Genomic DNA, 19087 nt, shown 5'->3' on the forward strand with positions numbered 1-19087 from the left:
CTGCAGGATTTGCCCACATGTTGCTCTCCGCAAGTGGCACAGCGATCCTTGTTGGCGCAGTAATCTGCTGTGTGACCAACTGACTTGCATTTGTTGCAAGTCATGGGCTTTGGCACGAAGAGACGCAGCGGAAGCCTCAACAATGTGTTCACCATAACGTAGTCAGGGAGGGCGGAACCAGCAAGAGTTACTCGAAACGAGTCGGACGGCGTCGTCCTCTGCCATTATGGCAGATATACAATTAGGGGCTGTCCACATATCACGTGGACATAAAAAGTACGATTACAGACACCCCCCCTCCCCCTCCGTGAACAAACATGGACATTTTCTAAGTCCCTCCCCCTGTAGTCCACGTGGACATTTTACCATTTCTTGGAAAAAAAATTGAATTGCGTCTAAATTCAATTTTATGTTTGTTGGCATTCTTCATCTTATTTTTTTGCATTATAAAGATGTAAACTTAATTAATATTAGCGGTTTCTTCCCTTTTCTTTGAACAGCTTGGGGGAATAACAACCAGTATTGCTGTTTGTTTTCTTCCGAATTACATTTACGTTATGATCATGTTATACATGTTAACATTATATTTACGTTTATTACATTTATTATATTTATATAACACGTGAATCTAATCTCGGACATTTTCTATCAAAAATCTACGCGAGCTGGCTAAACTGTTTGAGTTTTATGAAAATCAGACAATGAAATCAAGTGCTTCGTTATTGGAATTCAATTATTAGAAAACATTGAAGAAAAACTAATCCTAGAAACAAGACAGCAGGTGTATAATAATCTATGTGGATATTATTGTTTGTTTCTTTGTTTTTAAGAGGCTTTAAACTTTGCAGTTCATTCGCCTCCAAGATGTGGATATTATCATGCCTTTGAGGATATAAACATGTTTTGTTGTCCCATGTAGTTTTCGCGAGTTCAACTATAAAATTGCCGGTCAATCTAATAGATATAAGTCAATGCCTAACATCTGATGACATTCACTTAGCTGATCCGCAGATTCATAATCCCATTAAGTTCGATTTATTTTTGATAAATCTTTCCTCGTCTGAGCTTGTATAATGAGTCCTCGTGTTTCATCTACAAATGATCTTTCTCCATTCAACTTTATAAATCTTAGGAAATATTGAGTTGCTTTGAATAACCATGCCCATTTTTGGGAAAAAATCAAAAGCAAAACATTTCAGATTTTCATTTATTCGATTCTATGTGCACCATTTTGTTCCACAATCTTTCGTCATCCTTTATACAACTTGTAGAATCCATAATCGCAGAACTTCTTTGTTTCCTCGTCAAAAAACTAAGCAATCCAATTATTCTTGACCTTAAATATTTTTTTCTTAACGGCCTGAACAAGTGATAATCAGAAGACGCAATATCTGATGATAGCTATCCGTCTCTAAGAAACTCTAAGAATTTTTGGCGGGTAGTCGTGCAGCATTTCCCACCTACCCCACAAGATCTCCTCCTATATCTAATAATGGTTCATTTCGCTCACCTCAAAGATGTTTTGTTTTCGCTCAACATTGTTGTAAATGATTATATTTTTCTTCACCTGTCACGATTTGCTTCAAACTGCAAGTTTTCATTACGTTTAGAAAGCGAGTTGTTGATGGAGATTATGGCATTAAAAAATTATGGCAATCGCACATTTATGGCAAATTATGGCAATCGCACATTTAATGTTTTGGTTTTGGAAAAGTTTAGAACTCATACATTGTAGCGTTTTACGTAATCAAGCTTCACCAAGTGCTCATGGACATAAATGCTTGTAAGAAACCTACTAGATGTGTCGTATACCGAGGGTTATTCTTGGTCAGCGTCCCGATTCGATTCGAATGGTGTTTATGGTGCCGATACTGCAACAGTAAAATACGTGCAACTCAATTTATTTTTAAAAATTTTCAAATTAAAAAAAAAGTTTTTTTTAAATTTTTTTATTTTAGTGCAGTGCACTAAATTAAGATCTTGGGATATTTTAATGCATCCACCTTATATTCCGGATCTGATACCAAACGATTACCACCTTTTTCTCGCTTTGCAGAACTTCCAGAGTGATGAGATATTGGGATCAAAAGAAGAATGTAGAAATCTATTACTTGAGTTTTTTCTCCGATAAGGAGCAAGACCTCTATGATAGCGACATCATGCAGTGCACTAAATTAAGATCTTGGGATATTTTAATGCATCCACCTTATATTCCGGATCTGATACCAAACGATTACCACCTTTTTCTCGCTTTGCAGAACTTCCAGAGTGATGAGAAATTGGGATCAAAAGAAGAATGTAGAAATCTATTACTTGAGTTTTTTCTCCGATAAGGAGCAAGACCTCTATGATAGCGACATCATGAAGCTACCTTTAGAATGGCAACAATTTTTTTGTACAAAACGGTTCATATTTAACCCAAATCGGACAGTCCGAAGCATTTTTAAAATAGCTTTGAATTTCACCCAAAAATAATGGATTAATTTTTCCCCAACCTAATATTATTGAATACAGATATACAGGCAAACAATTTTTTGTGCGGGGGATAGGGACCGCACAAAAAAGTCGCATAAAAAAACGTGCAAAACTTCACCAGTAGCTTTAAAATATCGTGCTCGGTACACATTTTGAAAAAAACTTTTTTTTGCGGTAGATGGGGACCGCATAAAAAAAGTTTCCCCCAAGAAAATAACTCAAATCCACGCCGTTCACCGTTCAATTTCATTTTGTTTCCCTGCTTTGCGATGGGACATTTTGCCTTTCCAGTTGCGCGTGGATGTTTTGTGCTTTTAGTTGCATGTCGAAACGTGTTGCTGTTAGAAATCATCTCAGAAAAACTTAGAGCATTTGATGAGAGGAGGGGAATGATTTCACGAGTAGATAATTGAGACGCAAATATGCTTTTTTCGCACTGAAATGCATATAAACCATCGAAAAAAAACTAAATGGACGATAACTTCATCAAATTTGCTTCAATTCATACACCGCACGAAAAAAATCGCACAACAAAAGAAAATCGCACAAAAAAAACCGCACAAAAACAGGTTTTACTGTATGTTATATTAAAATATTTATTAGTGTCCACGTGGATGTATTGTATACCCCCTCCCCCCTCACCGTGGACAAGCGTGGACATATTCGTAACCCCCACCCTCCCTAAAGTTGTCCACGTGGTATGTGGACAGCCCCTTATACTTTTTTTTAATCCTTAATCTAATATATATACTAATATACTTGAAGCGCACAGTGCGGATGATTTGTAACTGTGCTCCAATCGAATCACATGATGATCGCTCGGCACAACAGCAATGGTGTATCGCACCACAATACGATGACGATAGAACGGCACACGCTCACAGCGCCCGCAGTGGAGGACTTCTCCCTCCCGCTGGTGGTGATTGCTTATCACTTCACTCTCGCAATATTGGAAACCCCGTTAGGGCGAAACAATCACTTCACCGAAACCGATAACGGTATTATTCCGACACAATAACGGACGCTATTATTTGCATTGTTCGAAGAAATTTATATTATTTGCATAGTTCGAAGAAATTTATAACATACTAGCTAACCCGGCAAACGTTGTTCTGCCATATAATGTATTTCTATGGAATATTTTGGCTGGTAAAAATAACGAATATACTTCAAGAGAGTTTGTATGTTATCGTTCAGATCTGTCAAACTGATCTAAATGATGATTTTCATAACGAAACATACATATGCGTACCTCTTATTTTCGAATTTTCCCTTTTTATTTTTAATATCCTTCTTATATTAGGCTGTCAAAAAAGTCCTGCGGTATTTCCGCGAGGTGTCGTTGTAAGCGCGTAGTTCTAGTTGTATTCATTGTATCGAGTCATACTATAGCTTGTTGGAAATGTATTTTTGCGCGCTATAATATAGTCCTTGACAGTGTTTTGTTTGGTTAAGTTGTTCGTGAGTTATAGTGTCGCAAATATGGAGCAAAATAAAGAGAAAATCCGACATATTTTACAGTACTACTATGACAAAGGCAAAAATGCATCTCAAGCTGCCAATAAAATTTGTGCAGTTTATGGACCCGATACAGTTTCCATTTCCACCGCACAACGATGGTTTCAACGTTTTCGTTCTGGTGTAGAGGTCGTCGAAGATGCGTCACGCTCCGGAAGGCCTGTCGTCGAAAATTGTGACAAAATCACTGAATTAGCCGAGAAAGACCGGCATAGTAGCAGCCATAGCATCGGCCAAGAGCTGGGGATAAGTCATCAAACCGTTATTAATCATTTGAAGAAGCTTGGATTCACAAAGAAGCTCTATGTATGGGTGCCACACACGTTGACGCAAAAAAAACATCTTTGACCGTATCGACGCATGTGAATCGCTGCTGAATCGCAACAAAATCGACCCGTTTCTGAAGCGGATGGTAACTGGCGATGAAAAGTGGGTCACTTACGACAACGTGAAGCGCAAACGGTCGTGGTCGAAGCCCGCTGAAGCGGCTCAGACGGTGGCCAAGCCCTCATTAACGGCCAGGAAGGTTCTGCTGTGTGTTTGGTGGGATTGTCAAGGAATAATCTATTATGAGCTGCTTCCCTATGGCCAAACGCTCAATTCGGACCTGTACTGCCAACAACTGGACCGCTTGAAGATAGCACTCATGAAGAAGAGGCCATCTTTAATAAACAGAGGCCGCATTGTCTTCCATCAGGACTACGCCAGGCCACACACTTCTTTGGTGACGCGCCAGAAGCTCCGGGAGCTCGGATGGGAGGTTCTTTTGCATCCGCCGTATAGTCCGGACCTTGCACCAAGTGACTACCACCTGTTTTTGTCCATGGCGAACGAGCTAGGTAGTCAGAAGTTAGCCACAAAAGAGGCCTGTGAAAATTGGCTATCCGAGTTTTTTGCCAATAAGGAAGCGAGCTTCTATAACAGGGGTATTATGAACTTGGCATCTCGTTGGGAACAAGTCATCGAACAAAAAGGCGCATATTTGACTTAAAACAGATGATTGTAACTAATTTTATGAACAAATGAAAATTCAAAAAAAATACCGCAGGACTTTTTTGACAGCCTAATATATAAAGATATGCATAGTTAATTCTTTCGAGTTTTTCCAATTATCTCAAATATTTTCCAAAGTACTGTATCATTCTAATTTGGGTGAAGACAAACTCACAAAATATATGGAAGACGTATATCCGATCAGCGGTTCTCCCGTGATGATGAGTTATACGTACGTGGGAAAAAGTCTCTTTTATATATAAAGATATGCATAGTAATTTTTTTCAAATTTTTCTGATCATCTCAAATATTTCCCAAAGTACACTATTATTCTAATTTGGGTGAAGACAAACTCACAAAATATATGGACAACGTAGATCCGATCAGCGGTGATGATGAGTTATACGTACGTGGGAAAAACTCTCTTTTATATATAAAGATGTAGTTAATACAATAGTCATTCATGAAAAAATGCGTTTCAAGCATACTAAAATGACACGACAAAATTTAGGACCAGTTGCTTGTTTCGGTTGTTTCGAGTGTTGTTTCGACGGATTTTTGAAAAAAAAAGACGGGTGGGTGTTGCCGGGGACATAACCGGAGAGACGTAGGACTACACCAAGGGACCCATATCGATGGGGCTTTGAGAGAATATGTAATCCGCCATTTTGTAGCGGCTGCCATCTTGGATTTTCAAGTTCATGAAATATGCAGTTTTATAATGACTGCAGAGATAAAGGTGTGTTTCAAATTTCAGATCAACCGGTCAACAGGAAAGGGGTCAAATTTCAATTATTGCGGTACAGCGCCATAGACAAACATGTTACATACAAACATACAAATATGTCACAGCTAAATAAAACCGTTTAAAAACTCCAGCATTCTATCAAATCGAGCGCGATTAACCACTCATTCACCAGGCGCGACGCTTCCATCGCTTTTAACACCCTTCGATAGGCTCCAGCTCTCCTGCTCCACATCCCATTGAAACTCCTGTCTCTCACTCTTGCGGTATCGCACCGCATACATCCCCGGCAAATGCAGCATCTCTTATGCTGAAAATCAATTCCAAGATAGCGGATTTCCTGCTTGGCGTCCGATGATAGAATATGACCAAGCCCCACCATTGCTCACTTTATATAGCCATATAGTTAACGTTGTAGCGACCGCCTATATTTATTTATAATCTCTTTTTAGTATCCCTCCTTCGCCTTGTGCATACGGTTCGCCCGTACCCGTGGTTGCTTGTAATGAATAGCTGTTTGCTACGGGAGTGCAAACAAAATGTATAGGAAAGTAGGGAATTCTTTCTTCCACCAAAATATTGAAATGGGCCCCTATATTGAAAGGTTAGACGTAGTCCTACGTCAAAAATTATTGTTTCTCGGTGGTATTTTGTGTTTTTCGGATCCTGGTAAGTATTTATCATGTAAACAAGTACTTAAGATTTTAATTCTCGAATTCGAATTGGTGGAGCAGGGACCAGGCGGTGAAAACCACCTGAAGGTCGCAATGCTGACGCCGAAGCATCTGAAGGCGCGGCTGGAGTTCGCGAAGCCACTTCGATTGGATCGGACCGGAGAAGTAAAAGCTGTGGCGAAATATACTGTTTTCGGATGAGACAAAGGTAAACCTCATAAGCTCGGACGGAAACACTTGAAATCATTGCCCAATAGGCTGCGCTTACATGCCCAGTATACCACGAAGACATTCAAGCATAAAGGAGAGAAAACTATGATGTGGGGGTGCTTCTCCAGGTACGTAGTTGGCCCCCTGTTCTGGGTGGATAAGATCATGGTTCAGTACCTCTACGCCCAATTCCTAAACGATGTTATGCTGCCACACGCAGAGTGGGAGATGCCCCTGAAATGACAGTTCATGCAGAATAACGATCCGAGGCACACCGCCAAGACTGCAAAAAAGTGGTTCCAGGATAACAAAGTCGACGTCATGGAGTGGCCAGCGCAGTCACCGGGTCTGAATCCTATAGAGCAGGGGTGGTCAAACTTTAGGGGGTGTTCGTAGAGATAGGTATATAAAAACGTTCGTAAGCCTAGTGTTAAGTTAAAAAAATATAATTAAATGAAAAAAACTCCTGAAAATATTTTTTCTTCAACTCTTTTAGTAGTTACTTAAAATTCAGCCTCCTCTAAACAGAATTCTGGATTCTCGGTTTGTGCAACCGTATAATCGAGTATAGGAGGGGTAATTAAAGAAAAAACGAAAACGTAATAGATTATGTTCTTCGTTACAAATAAATTTGATGAACATCTTTTTACGTTTGAGATGATACCTAGGACTACCAAAATATGTGAACGGAAAAATTGTCAAACGATCATTGTATTTTACATTTCCCTCTGAAATTATTGCACATCTCATGTTTACGTAGTTTTCGAACCGCGAAAGTTCTTCCATCTCTAATATCTGAAATAACGATTTTCCAAGGCTTCTCGTTTTAGGGAAACATATTCCGGTCTGCACAACGACAAGCGAGAACAAAAGTTTTCAACACCAAAAAATACCCCCGACTTGCATGTAATTGCAAAGCGGATTCCCCCAGGCACATTGATTTTGTAGTCCGTGTTAGGGAAACACAGCTCGATGGGAACAAAAATATCCCCGACTTGCTTGTATATTTGCAAAGCGGATTTCCACATGTACATCGATTTTGAAGTCTGTGTTGGAGAAACCCTAAATCGGGCCAATCAAAACTTGGCAGTTAAGGCGTTTAGGTAACGCTTGAAATTTTACATTTGTTCAATTGTTCGTCTCATGTAAAAAAAACTTTTTATTAATTGTGATAGGCGCGTAGGAATATTTCCTATCAATTGATGCAAACATCTTTCCGATCTATGAAGAAAGGTTCGAGTCATAAGCATTCGAAATACGGGTAGGGTGAGCACACAAATCGGCAGAGCAAATGTATGGGAAAAAGGAAATTCTTCCAGTTTTCATGAATTTTAACCGTTTAGAGATTAGCGAATTGTAATGTATAGCACATCAAACAAATCTTAGAGAATTTCCGATTCGATTGGTATGCAAATCATGAGAATTCGTTCGCAGTGAAAACAGTTAATAACGTTAACTTTATTTCATAAAAACGTTTCGTACGTCAAAAATATTATAAGTAATACTTTATTTTCTGCAAAATCTCATCAATCAATATCGTTGATTTTTTAGGGGAACTGTAATTTATGAACATTCCAAACATTTGTTTTCCATAAAAATACACTCAACATGATTATCATATTCCTCAATTATCTAAAGGTAAAAGAACTATCTATCGAAAATAGTAACCCCTATTACCGTTCTGAATCATATTTCGGACACTCTGTATAAATAACTTGAAATGCTCAATGTCATGATGATATAACTATGAAATTATTATCACGATTGATTGTTTAGAGTAAGCCTTTAGTTATATCATCAAGAAATTGGCCCGAGCGCGATGTCCCACGGTCCTTGGCTGAGCCCGTCTCCCAGTACCGAGAGATGGTGATATAGATGAAATTCCTCTTCACCCTGTAAGATTTCAACCGGCGGAATATGTCGCCGGGTCGCATTTTTCAATGAATGACTAACAGTTATTAATGTTATAAATTTCTTCGAACAATGCAAATAAATTATTATAAATGGATTGAACCACTGGATTGAATTATTTTTTCTCAAAGTTTTGTCAGTTTCTTTTTTGCTTGAGCTGCGGTCTTAATGTTTTGTCCGACACTGTATTTTCGATTTTTCTTATTAGTGTTATGTTGGTACGATATCTCTCTCTCATGCTTACTAGATCTACGAGATATGTCTATTAAATAACGAGACTGCGCGCCTGAAGGGCGCCCTAGAGGGGTGAGGGGGAAAACAAATAGTGCGTTCGGTAGCTTGAAATGTCTGCTATAAACGTACGAAAACACTATAGCAGTTTGCGAGCAGCAATGGTTTGAATGGAACGTGGTTTGTAGTGCGCGTCGGAAATCATGTGTGACGAAAAACACGAACAACAACGCACCTGCCCACAACGCGCTGTCGGTGAAGCCATTTTTTAGCCGATAAGGGCATTCCAGTGCTCGAACATGCCCCGTACTCGCCAGATCTAGCCCCATGCGACTTTTTTCTATTACCCAAGATCAAATCCGTGTTGAAAGGTACTCGATTTTAGTCCGTAGAAGAGGCGAAGGAAAAAGCGACGCGGCTTTTAAACGCCATCACAAAAGAAGAGTTTCAGCACTGTTTCGAACAATGGAAAAAACGTATGGAAAGGTGTGTTAGGAGCCAAGGGGAGTATATTGAAGGGGAGCATATCGTTGTACCATAATTTGTAAAATATAACCCTTTTTCGTAACCAGTCTCGTTATTTAATAGCCATACCTCGTACTATTTTGAATGTTCAGTTAATTTTTAACAGTTTTTTTCCGTCTTTGATTTTTACGAACAAATGCCGCAAAAAATCAAAAATCGAATGTATGTAGCCGCAAAAAAATTAAATTCGCGATGCTTTTTAAAAAAGACCTCATAAGTGTTGTTAATCATTCAAAAGGTTCGAAATATAACAGAAAAATATTTTGCACATAATATTGTGACAGGGAAAACCTGAAGAATAATTAAAATTTGATGGGAAATATATGCCCGTTTTTTTGGGAATTAAATCCTACTAAGAAATCTATATCTGCTATCCTGCCAAATAAAACGGGTAACAAAATCACAGAGAATGGGTTCGAAAGGAATAAAAGTATTACATGGTAATAAACTCACTTTGCTGTTTGCGTTGGAGTGTTCGCTGCTGATCCTTTCTTGCCTTCCATCGTTGCCAGATGCTGTTCAAGTGCTTCCAACAATGAGCTAGGCGCCTTTGTCAGATCCGGTAAATCTCCTTTATCGATACCCACACTCTACAAATATGATTCCATCAATTGTATGTAAATATGAAATATGTACAACAAACCTCAGCAACTTTCAGAAACTCTCCTACGCGATCCATACGGGTCAAAAATTTTTTGTAGAGATCTAAAGCATCTCGACATTGTTTTTTATTCATGTCGAAATACTTTTCCAGAAGATTAATTATACCATCATTGTAACAAGCAAATAACCGAATCAAATCTCTGAAAAGTAACATAAAACACATGTTGATAACACCTGTAATGAACATATTATATATTTCTCTCTTCATAGTTCGTTATATTACAGCTTCTGTACCATTGGTTAAATCGTTGGCTGTACAGTCAAACTCTAGTAACGTATCCAATTGGGCTTGAAGTACAGGTAATGTTTTCAACAATTTATCAGCATTCATAACTCGTAGCGACCCCTCTTCTTTCCCCCTCTTCAATTTGCAAAAATCGAACGCAACCGTTCGATAGGATAGTGCTTTTTCATTAAGATACTTTGCGTATCGACGTATGAATGGTGACATATCATATCCTGGGAATAAAAAAATATAAATTAAAATGGTGAATTCATTTTTGTATAACGTCGTGTAACATGACTACATGGTCTTCCTACAGAAAAGACATTTTCAGTGACCTCGAAGGACGGGTGCTCAAATATCTAAACTAACTCCGTAGAGAATGGGATGTTCAGCTTTTTATTCCACGCCCAGCTTTTTATTTTACGGAAGAATACGCAATATTTTATTAGTTTCAATCATGCTTATCAGTAGATGCCTAAGTGGTCCATCGTACGCACTTTAAGATCAATCTTGTACATGAAATACGTGAATATAGGCAACAATCAGAAGCAGGGCTGATAACCTTGGTAAGTAGTATTGCAGTAGTAATTCCAGAATGAAAGGTTTATTTTTATTAGCGTAAAACATTCGGTATTACTATGTGTATGCATATCAAACTGTAATTCATACATTAACAGTTACACATACAAATATAAAAAGCCTTGGAACACTCGAACGTGAACATGAACGGGGAAATATTTTGATGTCTAAATTCACCACTGTTCTCACGTTCACGTTCGTCGAAGTCGGTGAACTATGGTGAATTCACCAACACCTCGATTCCACGGTGGAAATTCAGAATCGTAGTGCAATATTGAATTAATTCATTTTTATCAATATAAATTGCGTTTAAGTAAGTTTTTCTACTAAAAAATGTTTCTTCCTATCGTTTCAAGATATTTCCTCGCGTTTTATATATGGAATGATGAATTATTAACAAAAAAGTGTTTGTTCGCAGTTCACTTTCAAGCTCTAAAACTACATTTAGCTGTAACAAAGTCGGATTTTATCTTGTACATATTTCTCGTAAATTGCACAAAAATAACACAAAGACGAAAAGATTCGGCGTAAACATATTCAATTTGTTTCCAATAACTTCCAATAGTTATATCATTATCCAATTGTTACAAATAGTAAAATGTTTCTTGTTTCAAGCGACAGAGTGTGCAACAGTGAGAGGAGAGCGGCTCGAAAAGCTTATGCTTATGGCTATTGAGAACAAAATGCTTCTTGAGCTCCAGTGTCAGAGCAATTTAAAAAAAAACCTCAATGTATTGAGATAAGCTATTCACAATTTCACAGCTTTCACGTTTCATCATTCATCCAGCTAAGGCTAGCGACAAGACGGCAGCGAGATTTTCCAAATGATCTTTCTCAAGGCCGAGAGTTCAGTTAAGTATCCAAATTGCTATTTTTCAAGGCTACATACGAATAAACTGATAAATTTTAAAGTATAACTAAGCCTTCTTCGCATAATGGTGGAAATTTCCATATAACATTGAATGCCCTAAAATTATATAAAAGAACAAGTTCACTTTAAGTTAATCGTGTCTGGGCCTTGGTTTATTTCACCAATAAAGAAAAAATCATGCAAAGAAAGGTTGAAACCATGAACATCATAGTTCAAGTCACAGACTTGCTCCTGCTAGCAAACATCAGTCATTCTCAATGCTGATGTCGAGACTGTTTTTCTCGATAGAAGGAAGAACGGACGAGAGATATCGCAAACAGTGGTGCAATTTTGTTCGTTGGAGACACCGCGTCGATTCTCATTCCGCCTGGTAGAAAGTGCTGCTGTATTTGTGCACCACATCATCTGTACTAGGTGGTAGATTTAAATTTTGAAAACATGAGCGTTAAGGATGTGCAAGGATTTGATCGTTAATATCTTTGCCGGACGAACGAAATGGTGTGCCAAACACTTCCGAAATATAATAGGTGATGAGTGATGTTTGTTACTTATTGACCCAACAAATTTTCAAACCAGTATCGAAAAGCTTTCGAAATAACAAAAATCTATAAATATGCTCAACTCTTTCACTACGACAGCGTGTTCCGTCGGAGTGCTACTGAAAAGTATGCATATCTCGCTGGTGTGATCAATGTGCAGTATCACCCTGTTGTCGTCTATAGACGACGCCCGTACATACAGTTCATCGCGCGGATGTCGTCTATAGACGACACTCGTACACACAGGTCGTCGGGCGAATGTCGCCTATAGACGACGTGCGTAGCGTAAGGGTGAAAAACCCATCGAAGTTAATGGGCCTGATTCTTGAATACACTTCACGGTGAAAACGATATGAATGGCACGCCATTGAACTACGTTTTACGAATTAGTTAAGCGACAAAGATAATGATGGGTTTTCATGCAGAATGAGCACTTTTCAAATAAAAATTATCAATGAAAATGTACTTTTTCGTTTCAAATTTGTGTCCAACGTGAATGGAAAACTTTGCTTTCTTCATGTGGTAAAATAATCTCATACCAAAATTTCATCTGAAGATAATTTGATAAGTTTTAGTGGTAAAATTATTTCGTATCCAGATTTCGACACCGTGCCGTTGTCATCGCTGATACACTTCATTTCGTTTCCACCGTGAAGTGGAAACGGGAATAAAGCCGAATATTTGCGATTGGTGCATGTCGTCGATTTTCCCACGTTACCACATCCCAAACTAGCGTAGACAGAAAAAATATCAATATCGATAGAAAAATGTTTCTTCGTGTACTGAAGGGGGGAATGATAAAATAAAAGCATATTTTTCAAAAGTTTTGAAATGTTTGTATGTATGGGATCACTATTTCACTCAGACTGAAAGTCAGCCCAAAAAAGTCCAAAGATGCCAAGCAGGGATCGAACATAAGCCGGCTGGAATGCACGCCTACGCCATCCACATAGCTACTGGTGCTATTGCGTAATGCGTGATAATATTACACCACATCATAATATGAAGGTTAATCTCAAAAGTGGAGTGTTTTCGAAGAATAAATAGGAGAGCATAAACGTGAACCAGTATCTTTTTCGGACGGGAGCATGTATGTGGCAAAGTATGCGAAAAGAGTTAATGCGTGCTTATTCGCAATGTGTCTCTTGTCTCTCATATGCTCTTATATTACTATGGCATATGTATTATACAAATGATGTACCATTATGGGAGGGTAGCATTTTTTTGTGAATTTTAAGCTCACTTAATGTTATAAATTATGATGTCAAAAGATGTGCTAAAAATTAGCTTTGGGTGTACGAATTGTTGATTTCATGTGTTATTAGATAGATATCGGTGGTGAGAGAACAAATATGATATCATTTCGGGTTGCACTGTGTTTAGCACGAGAAGAACACTCACGATACATACTGAGTGCATATCGTGCATTGGCAATAAGCTCACAAATCTTGTATATTGTTCCCACGAGAACAAGAATGAATCATGATTCACCTTCTTCGACTGCTTCGTAAAACCACATAAATCCTTTTAGTGGTCCTTTTCAGGGCCAAAACGTTCGGGAGATATTTTGATAATTTCGATGCATTCGAAAAAATATCCTAAATAATCAGCGTAATCAGCGAATTTATTTGTATGATTTTTACGGCAAGAGAACTTCTGTGAATTTGGGAGTGTGTTCAGGTTTATTGGTGTAACGATGATGTTTTGAATTATAGAGGCTTTCTCAGACCATCAGACTTTCTCAGCAAATTGACGTTTTAATGCATCGCGAAACGCTCACTCAGTAAAAGAGTTCATTCATCAGTCCTTGTCAGTGCTACCAAATGTTTGTACTAACGAGTTTCATTCTTCAACTTCTGGCTTGGCATGGACACCACTCTTCTTTATTTTGTTTTTGACGGAGAACTTCGCCTTTCATTAGGGGGGCCAAATCAGAAAGCAGGTCACGTTTTTATGAAATCAAGTTAACGTTAATAACTTTTTCTACCGCGAACGGATTTTGGTGATTTACATACCAAACGAATCAGAAATTCCTTAAGATTTGTTTGATATGCTATACATTACAATCCCAAAGTCTGTATTTGGTTTAAATTGATGAAAATTGGAAGGATTCCCATTTTCCCATACATTTGTTCTGTCCATTTGTGTGCTTTCCCGAACAGAGCTGTCAATAACGAGCAACTTATCGACGAGCAACGAAGGGGAAATCGTAAGATGTAAAGTCTCAAAACAAAGGAAAAGATGAAGAACGAAGGGGAATATTTACCTAGAGTATAAGCAGTGGATCTCGCTGAGAAAAACTTTCATCAATTCCACACCGACCGTCACCGACACCGACAGAGACGGACGTATTTGGAGCTCTATTTATTACCTTTTTTTAAGTTATTTATTTCTCTTTTCAGATTGTCTACCTGCGATTCATCAACCACCTGTCTGCCCTTGAGGACTACGATAATGGGGAAAACACGGTCAACCGACCAAGGCATACCACAAGGCACCATCAAACGACATCGACCTGTCCCAATTTGGAACAATACAAAGTTATTGGAACGTATCTGGAAAAGAACAATCATGAGTTTTACACTCATGATATACCTCTCGAAAAACCATTTAAGGTTGTACTACGAGGTATTCCTGCAATTGAAGCGGAGGACATCAAGAAGGAACTCGAGCAATCTCATAGTCTACAATTTCCAATGTCTTGTATCTGACCCACATTAAAAAAGGATCGACCAACATCACACGTCTGAGGGAAATCAAGGCCATTTTTAACATATCGGTACAATGGGACCGATACAAACCCCAAAATCGGAACGTCAATCAATCACTGAACAAAAAATTGGCACATGAAAACTCGTTGTTTTCCAACAAGCGCTTGTAGCCTTCCAGAGGAAGAATCTCGCAAGTGCGCTAACTGTGGCGAAAATCACCAAGCCACCAGCCGTAGCTGTATAAAACGTACGGATTTCCAACGCATCCGGAAGCAGGTTACGGATAAAATTTACCAGAACAGATAGAAGGTTCCGGAACTGACGGTAAAAGAGTTTCCTTCGATAACTTCTCGTCAAATACCTATTCTTTCTCCTCTTCCACTCCCTACAGGTCGTCCCAAAAACGGCCTCTTTTAGCGAATAGCCTAAAAAGGAGCAACAGAGCTATAGTAAGATTACAGCTATTGGGTTACCATCTACGTCAACTTCTTCACCTCATTCTTCTGAGGATCTTTACAGCATGCAAGAACTTGCAACCCTGTTTTTAGAACTAGATCGACAGACTAGATGCTGTCGCAACCAACAGAAACAAGTGCAAGTCATGTTACATTTTTATTACAACCATGGATCGGTCATCTCTCAGGCTAATTAATTGGAATGCCTGCTCGCTCAAGAGTAAGGTCATCGAGTTCACTGACTTCTTAGTGACAAACAGCATCGACGTAGCTATCGTTACCGAGACGCATCTTAAACCGAATATTAACCTTCGGGTTCCAAATTATCGTCTATTGAGAATGGATCGTATTGGTTCTGGTGGAGGAGGTGTTGCCTTAGCCATCAGAAGTAACATCAGATATCGACTTTTGCCGTGCCTGAAACTCAACATCATCGAAGCTGTAGGGGCGGAAATCACAACATCGATTGGACCTATTATCGTGATTGCGGTCTACTATCCTAAACAGACGTCGATCAGAGACGGCTCAACGTTGTTTCTTAAGAACGATATCATCAAGCTAACACGAAGGCAGTCGAAATACGTCATCGGCGGGGACATTAATGCTCGACATCAGTCCTGGGGAAACCAAAGGAGGAATCAAAATGGAATGACTCTAAATGATGATCTAAGTGTGGGCACTACAGGATTCTTAGTCCAGCAACACTCACTCGCATTTCTCGTTCTGGAATACATTCCATAATTGATTTCTTTATTATCAACATGGATCGCCACATCGGTGATCCTATTGCCCTTAACGAGTTGAGTTCGGATCACTTCCCAGTGATGGTTGAATTGGGAGTGAATGTCGTAGTCAGGAGGTCACAATGTAGACGGAACTATCATCGTGCGAGTTGGGTGGATCTCCTATTGATAACAACATTGATCACGATCAGCCTCTTGAATCTCCCGAAGATATCGAAGCAACAGTCAGTTCTATTCAAACTGCAGTTATTGAGGTTCGTCGAAACCACATCTCAGAAACGATTCAGGTGAGTGACTCTGTTCAATTTGATTCCATTACTAAACATTTGATTAGACTTCGGAACCTCTATCGAAAGCAACCACTGGTACTGGTACTGGTATTCGAGGGAGGAAACGACAGTATAATCAGTTAACCAAGGTTATCCAGGCCAGAATGATTGATATCCGTAACAAAAAAATCGCTAATGCAATTGGCAACCATTTCGCTAGTTCACACAATCTTTACCAGAACATTACAAGTCCATTTGAAGCTTCGATGAATTATACTGTAAGAGCTATTGACAATATCCATTCTGTACCTCAAGAGAATGAAATTATCTCGGTTACACGCTCGTTGAAGAATGTGAAGGCCCCCGGCTTCGATAGTATATTTAACATTGAGTTGAAACATCTTAGTAGCAGCATATATGAAATCCTGACTTCTGTCTTCAACAGATGTCTATCACTTGGCTACTTCCTCTCGAGTTGGAAGTTGGCAAAAGTGAGTCATATTGTTTCCCCACAAGAACACTCCAAAGCTTGTTCCTCCTCAAAATATGACAGTCAGTCTTAATGGCAATAGTATTGAATGGTCTTCAGAAGTAGTGTATCTGGGTTTAACTTTCGATCGAAAGCTTACCTTCAGAGCACACATTGACAAAACAGACACAAGATGCAACATTTTAATCAGGTCATTGTATCCCCTGATCAATAGGTACTCTCGATTATCTCTAACGAATAAACTTGCAGTATACAAACAAATAACATTTCCAGTTATCGCATATGCGATGCCCGTTTGGGAGTGCTGTGCTCCAACACACAAATTAAAACTTCAACGCATACAAAACAAAATTTTTCGTATGATTCTAAACTCTCCTCCCATAACGCGAAATTCGGAGATACATCAGCTGGCCGGGATTAAAACCTTGGATGAAGTTATCAATAATAATTGTATGAAATTTGAACAGAGTTGTGCTCTCTCAATACACGGAATAATACAAAATCTGTATGATTATGCTACCTGACTTTATTAGGATTAGGGTAGATGTATTTATTTCCAGTTAGATAAGTAGTTTAATTTGGGACAATGTAAATAATTTGGGGATCTTGGATTTCTCAAGGCAATGTGGATGGAGGAGTAATATTATGGATAAAGTAAAGTTTTCCAAGGGCCTTTCAGAAGGTTAGAGACGAATGAACTGATGAAGTTTAAAGTCTCAAGCAAGGAAGGAAGGCGAACTTTCAGTATCGTTCTGTATTCGAAGTAATGAATATCGCTTGTTCTTCCTTATTTTGCGACATCACATGTCTTCGTTTCGGATTGAGCTGTGGACGCGACTAAATTACTCACTCGCATGATATCTCTGGCATAACAAACTGACGCCATTGCATTAAGGTTCTGAGCTACACAATTGTGTGGGGAAACATCAAGCTAGGCTATCGTCAGCTCACCAAGAAAATAAATGTTCTGGAATTTTATCAGTGATTTGGTTTCGCATGACGGTAGGAAAACTCTCTCCACAAAGAATGACAGCTAAGCTAATCTAAACTGGCAATATTAACAGAAAGGGCTTCTGTTGAGAAGACCACAAAAAGGAGATAAGTGTGTGTATATTTAGTTGCTTCAAGCCATCGATATATGGATATTTGTATGCGTACGTACGTGCCTCATAACCCGTACGTAATAATACTGTATCTTCGCTACGCTCAAACCCCATTTGTAGAGATGTAACGATGTGACGGCATCTGGAAATATCATAAGAACCTTCTCCGACCCCAAAAACCCCTACATACCAATTTTCATGTCGATCGGTTCAGTAGTTTCCGAATCCATAAGAATCAGACAGACAGACATTCCAACATATGAATATTGTTCAGCCTTTTTCCAAGCAGTTAACATTGTTTGTTTTCTGTCATGAATGCAATGAACCTGATACGCTATGGTGAAGCAGGTGTTAAGGTTGTGCACCAAAAAAATTATTTGGGCTCGCGTGCCAGTCGCAAAACTGCTTTCAACTAGGATTGCATTTGCGCTAATCTTGATCATAATGAAGCAGTGCTACTCTTTTTGAGGTTGTTGAGATTGACAGATAGAGTTTATTTCGTTTATTTAGTCACCAAGAAAGTGAATGGCATTCTGAAATTTTATATGTTGTTTGGTTTCGCTTGCCAGTAGCAAAACTTTCTCCACTAAGGACGACAGCTACGCTTATCTCAAGCATGTATTGCGAGCACAAGAATGAATCATCAAACAATTATCGTCAAATGAATCTACAATAAAAACATTTTAGGGCGACCAAACTGGTAGAATGGTCATCTCAAAATTTTCGTAGCATTATAAAATAATACCCGCAGTTATAAACAAGCGACTTGAATTAAACTACAGCATAGTTCTATGTCAACAATGCGGTCGTGTGCTGAATACAACCTCCTACATTTTTTTGCGGCCCGCGACACCATGGCTTACACGTGTTTGTCGCCCCTATGAGAAAAAGGTTGAGTTCCGCTGACCTAGTGTAACCCGATTGTACTAAACTAAACACGTTCGGAAACATCAAATACAAAATAGGAAGAATAGAAAACAAAATGGTATTCTACGATCAACACAATGAGGCAATCATCTGTCTTGTTAGCAATATTGAATTGCAATTTTGTAACAAAAACTTACCCATTCTCGCTCCCACAGCACCTTTGAATGAAAAAATAAAACATATTGTTATAAGTAACTTGTTCAGAAACTATTTCCGATGCACTAATGAT

At 38.7% G+C, this 19087-nt stretch overlaps 1 protein-coding gene across 7 annotated transcripts in view; it reads right to left on the reverse strand.

Moving 5' to 3' along the window:
• The window catches only part of LOC129771366 (phosphatidylinositol-binding clathrin assembly protein LAP), a 70450-nt gene that overhangs the window by 44662 nt on the left and 6701 nt on the right, over nucleotides 1–19087 (reverse strand). For all 7 annotated transcript variants that reach the window (XM_055774930.1, XM_055774934.1, XM_055774932.1 and 4 more), the window contains exons 4-7: nucleotides 18996–19016; nucleotides 10180–10404; nucleotides 9926–10119; nucleotides 9736–9872 (exon numbers count right to left, since the gene is read on the reverse strand). In XM_055774930.1, the coding sequence (XP_055630905.1) occupies nucleotides 9736–9872; nucleotides 9926–10119; nucleotides 10180–10404; nucleotides 18996–19016 (577 nt within the window). The remainder of the gene's footprint in view (nucleotides 1–9735; nucleotides 9873–9925; nucleotides 10120–10179; nucleotides 10405–18995; nucleotides 19017–19087) is intronic.

The sequence above is a fragment of the Toxorhynchites rutilus genome, chromosome 2 (assembly GCF_029784135.1).
Source record: "Toxorhynchites rutilus septentrionalis strain SRP chromosome 2, ASM2978413v1, whole genome shotgun sequence".
NCBI lineage: Eukaryota > Metazoa > Arthropoda > Insecta > Diptera > Culicidae > Toxorhynchites > Toxorhynchites rutilus.